At 35.2% G+C, this 3,643-nt stretch overlaps 1 protein-coding gene across 1 annotated transcript in view; it reads right to left on the bottom strand.

The window, feature by feature from the left end:
- Nucleotides 1-672: 672 nt before the first annotated feature.
- The window catches only part of LOC147640167 (cytochrome P450 709B1-like), a 4,066-nt gene continuing 1,095 nt past the window's right edge, over nt 673-3,643 (bottom strand). The window contains exons 3-5 of the mRNA XM_086778065.1: nt 2,597-2,850; nt 1,866-2,265; nt 673-1,374 (exon numbers count right to left, since the gene is read on the bottom strand). Of these exons, the coding sequence (XP_086634191.1) occupies nt 925-1,374; nt 1,866-2,265; nt 2,597-2,850 (1,104 nt within the window). The 3' untranslated portion in view covers nt 673-924. The remainder of the gene's footprint in view (nt 1,375-1,865; nt 2,266-2,596; nt 2,851-3,643) is intronic.

The following is a 3,643-nucleotide window of genomic DNA, read 5'->3' as shown; positions in this document are numbered from 1 at the left end:
TTTTTCAAAGATGAAGTCATAATTGGGATGTTGTTATCCTCATTAGCTAACTAAAGTATAGCCTACTAAAAATGACATAAATTTTTTACCATGGTAATTTCTACTTTAATTCTAAATATTTTGTTTATGTTAGAACATGAGAAATGATCAAGTTGAAAGATTGATAATATTTTCCATTATTCAACACCTTATTGAAATAAAAAACCATAATACAACTTCATGTATAAAAGTGTCTCAAAAACAAAAGAAAACTTTATCTAACAAGAAGTCAAAACTAACATTGCATATTTCCAAATCAAATGCTTTAGTGAAGATAAAACCAAAAGACAATGTCCTTTTCTATGAACCGTCTCAAAAACTTGATTAGCCTTATCCAAAGTCCACCCAGACAAGAACTTTTAGGAACTATTAGTAAAGTATCTCTACATTAGAATTTAAAAAAAAAACAACAAGACCAACACTCAAAAGGACACTTAAAAGGAGGCGATTCTACTAATTGAATATGACATGCACCAAGACTAACACTCGAAAGGACACTCAAAAGCAAGGGATTCTACTAATTGAAGATGACATTTATCTCCCAAAAGTAATAACACCCCTAGGTAACGACATTAGTGGTAATATCAAGAAGTTCACAATAAACCTGTTTCATTGATCCATGTACAAGAGATATATACTTTAGATGCCTTGCTAAAATATGGCATTGTTTGATGTAATAATTTATTGTGTGAATGAATAAACACCCTCAACTATTTGGATATAATGGTCGAGGGTACAACCAACTACATCATCCTCTCTCATAAAAAAATGATATAAATTGTGTGTGCAAGCCTTAAAGCTGCTATAATAACCTTAGTTTTATTGGACATCAGTAAGGGCCACAAGCTAGTGGAGTAAAACATTAGGATCAAAGGTTAACTTGATCTAATCCATTGATATGGATTTGAGGATAAGTTGGACACCATATTTCGGTCTCATAGTGATGGCGATTTGGGGGACATGACGATAGTTGGGAGAAAGATCGAAACGAAAACGTTGGAGGATAAGAGATAGGATAACCTTGGCCTCCATGATGGCAAAGTTTTGACCAATACAGATACGGGGTCCAATGCCAAAGGGCATGAAGGCGTGTGGGTGCTTACATGCTTGCGAAACCCCATTTGCAAACCTCTCTGGGTGAAACTCATCTACATCCTCACCCCATACCTCTTTATCTCTATGTATGAAAAGGCATGTAATGGTCATCCCCATTCCATGTGGCAACCATTGGCCACCATCCAACTTCACCTTTTCAACATTGTTCAATGTCTCACGTCGACCATATGTTGGCACAGGAGGGTACAACCTTAGTGATTCATTCAATATCATCCCCATCTGCACATATAATAACAAACATCATCAATGAAAAGTAATATTTGAAGTTTAGCAAGAGAGGTAATGAGGACATACAAATGTAGGTTAGTCATCGTAATTAGTTCAAGGCTACTTTGAGTTATGAATATAATAAGGAATCTTTGGCATTAAAGCTTGATCTTTTGACTTGATTTGGGTGTAAATCAAAGACTAACTTGTATTAAAGAATGTGCATCATGATGAAACCTATATTATAGACTATTTTAGTGTAAGTTATAGACTATTTTAGTGTAAGTTAGAGACTATCTTATATTAGGGAATGTGCACTATAATGATCACCTCGAGAGCTTGAGAAAATCAATAGGTTTTATCCATGTGGTTAATAATACTAAAAGCAAACATAATGCAATCACTTAAGACAAATTATTTATTAAGAGGGATTTATGAAGGCTTGGACCCCTCACTAAAAAAACAAAACCAACAATTAATAAGAAAGCTCATCAAGGTCTTACAATTTTGAGCTTGTTTAGTTGGGATGCCTTAGGTTCACCCTTGTATCCACACACTTCCAAGACTTCTTCTCTCGCTTTATCTTGCCACTCTTGGTTAAGGGATAATAAAACCATGGTCCATGCAAGTAAGTTTGCAGTAGTCTCGTGGCCAGCAAAGAAGAAGGTTTTGCATTCATCTATCACTTGTTGTGTGGTGAGACGAGCTTGCTTCCTATCAAGCTTGGCCTCTTGCTCCTCTGCAGCCAAAATCAATCCCAACAAATCAGTCCCATAAGTAGTGTGGGATCCTGATTTTGTATTGGCTATAGCCTTTCTCCTCAATTGTATAATCTCAAAAAGTTCTTTGTTATTTCTCTTCTCCATCTCCTTTATCTCACGATTTGTGCCAGTGGGAAGGTACCTATCATCATCCCCGTTAAATAAAAACAAAACATTAATATAATATTATATTGATAAAGTAATAAATTAGCTAAAAAACATTTATATCTAATTGTTGAATGATGAGTACGAACAAGTGTGTCATTTAGTAGTTAACAATCTAAATCTATGTATAAGCATTAAGTCCACTGACTAGACACAATAAACTCTATAAGCACTACTAATGAATGGAACATTTAGTAGCTAAGAGCAACATATATATCCAAGAAGTGGTTTAAATGTGACAAAATTAGTGCAAAATTTTGGTACAAACTCGATAAGGTTAATGGAGTGCTAGTATCTAAAAAACTTACTGATAGAATGGGATGAGACTATTTCGGATAAAGAGGTTGTTTAGGAGATCAAGGAGACGCTCTTGCCTCTCAAACACCTCTTTGCCTTTGAGGTAGCTTGACCCAAATGAGCTGCGTGCCAAAATGTCAGCTGTCACATGCTTGATGTCACGTGCCACTTCCAACTCTGCCATGCGTCCTTGCTGGTTATTGACTAGTCTTTCCCACCCTTCCACCATCTCTAATGAGCTCGTCACCATGTCACCCACCACCTCCTACCACACAATAAAAATATAAAGGCTTTCAATAATTTAGTGTTATTTGTAATAGAAATTCGTACTCAATAATTAAAAACTGTAATAAATTTAGTAATCAATAATAAATAATAATAATAGTACTAAAAACAACTTGATAATAATTTCAATTGACTTAGATCTCATGAGATAATTTGCCTTAAGTCTCATGAGATAATTTTTATTGACTTACGTAATGAGAACCTCGATTTATTTTTCATTGTATGCATGTTCTTTTTCTCGAGTTACTTTGGGGGGTGTGTGTGTGTGTGTGTGTGTGAGAGAGAGAGAGAGAGAGAGAGAGAGAGAGAGAGAGAGAAGAGAGACAGAGCTCACGTAAGCACACACAAGATCTCTCAATTGGGACTTGAACCTAGGATCTCTCAATTGGGACTTGAACCTAGGATCTCTCAACAAGATCTCTCAATTGGGACTTGAACCTAGGATCTCTCAATTGAGAGCGTGATGCATTAACCGCTATGCTAGAGAGGGCTTAAATCTTATCTATATGTGGCTAATAAGTTTCTAATTTGAAGACATACTAGTACTTAGACTATCCTATCTTAATTGAAATACATCCTTGACTATGCTATCCTAATTTCAAGGTATCTTAGTATATTACCCTAGTTTGAAAACATATGTTTTAGCGACATTGATTCTATATACACCCAAAAGTAATTTTAATCTCTCTTTAAGACGAGCCTCAAATAATGTTATGTTGAAAGGCTTAAGTTCAACTTACTACAATTCAGAATTCAAAAGTGTAATGCACGAA

The sequence above is a fragment of the Cibotium barometz genome, chromosome 3 (assembly GCF_041138505.1).
Source record: "Cibotium barometz isolate CiBa-2024 chromosome 3, ASM4113850v1, whole genome shotgun sequence".
In the NCBI taxonomy this organism is placed as follows: domain Eukaryota; kingdom Viridiplantae; phylum Streptophyta; class Polypodiopsida; order Cyatheales; family Cibotiaceae; genus Cibotium; species Cibotium barometz.
The sequence above is the reverse complement of the archived record's forward strand: the minus strand, read 5'-3'. Positions and strand labels throughout refer to the sequence as shown.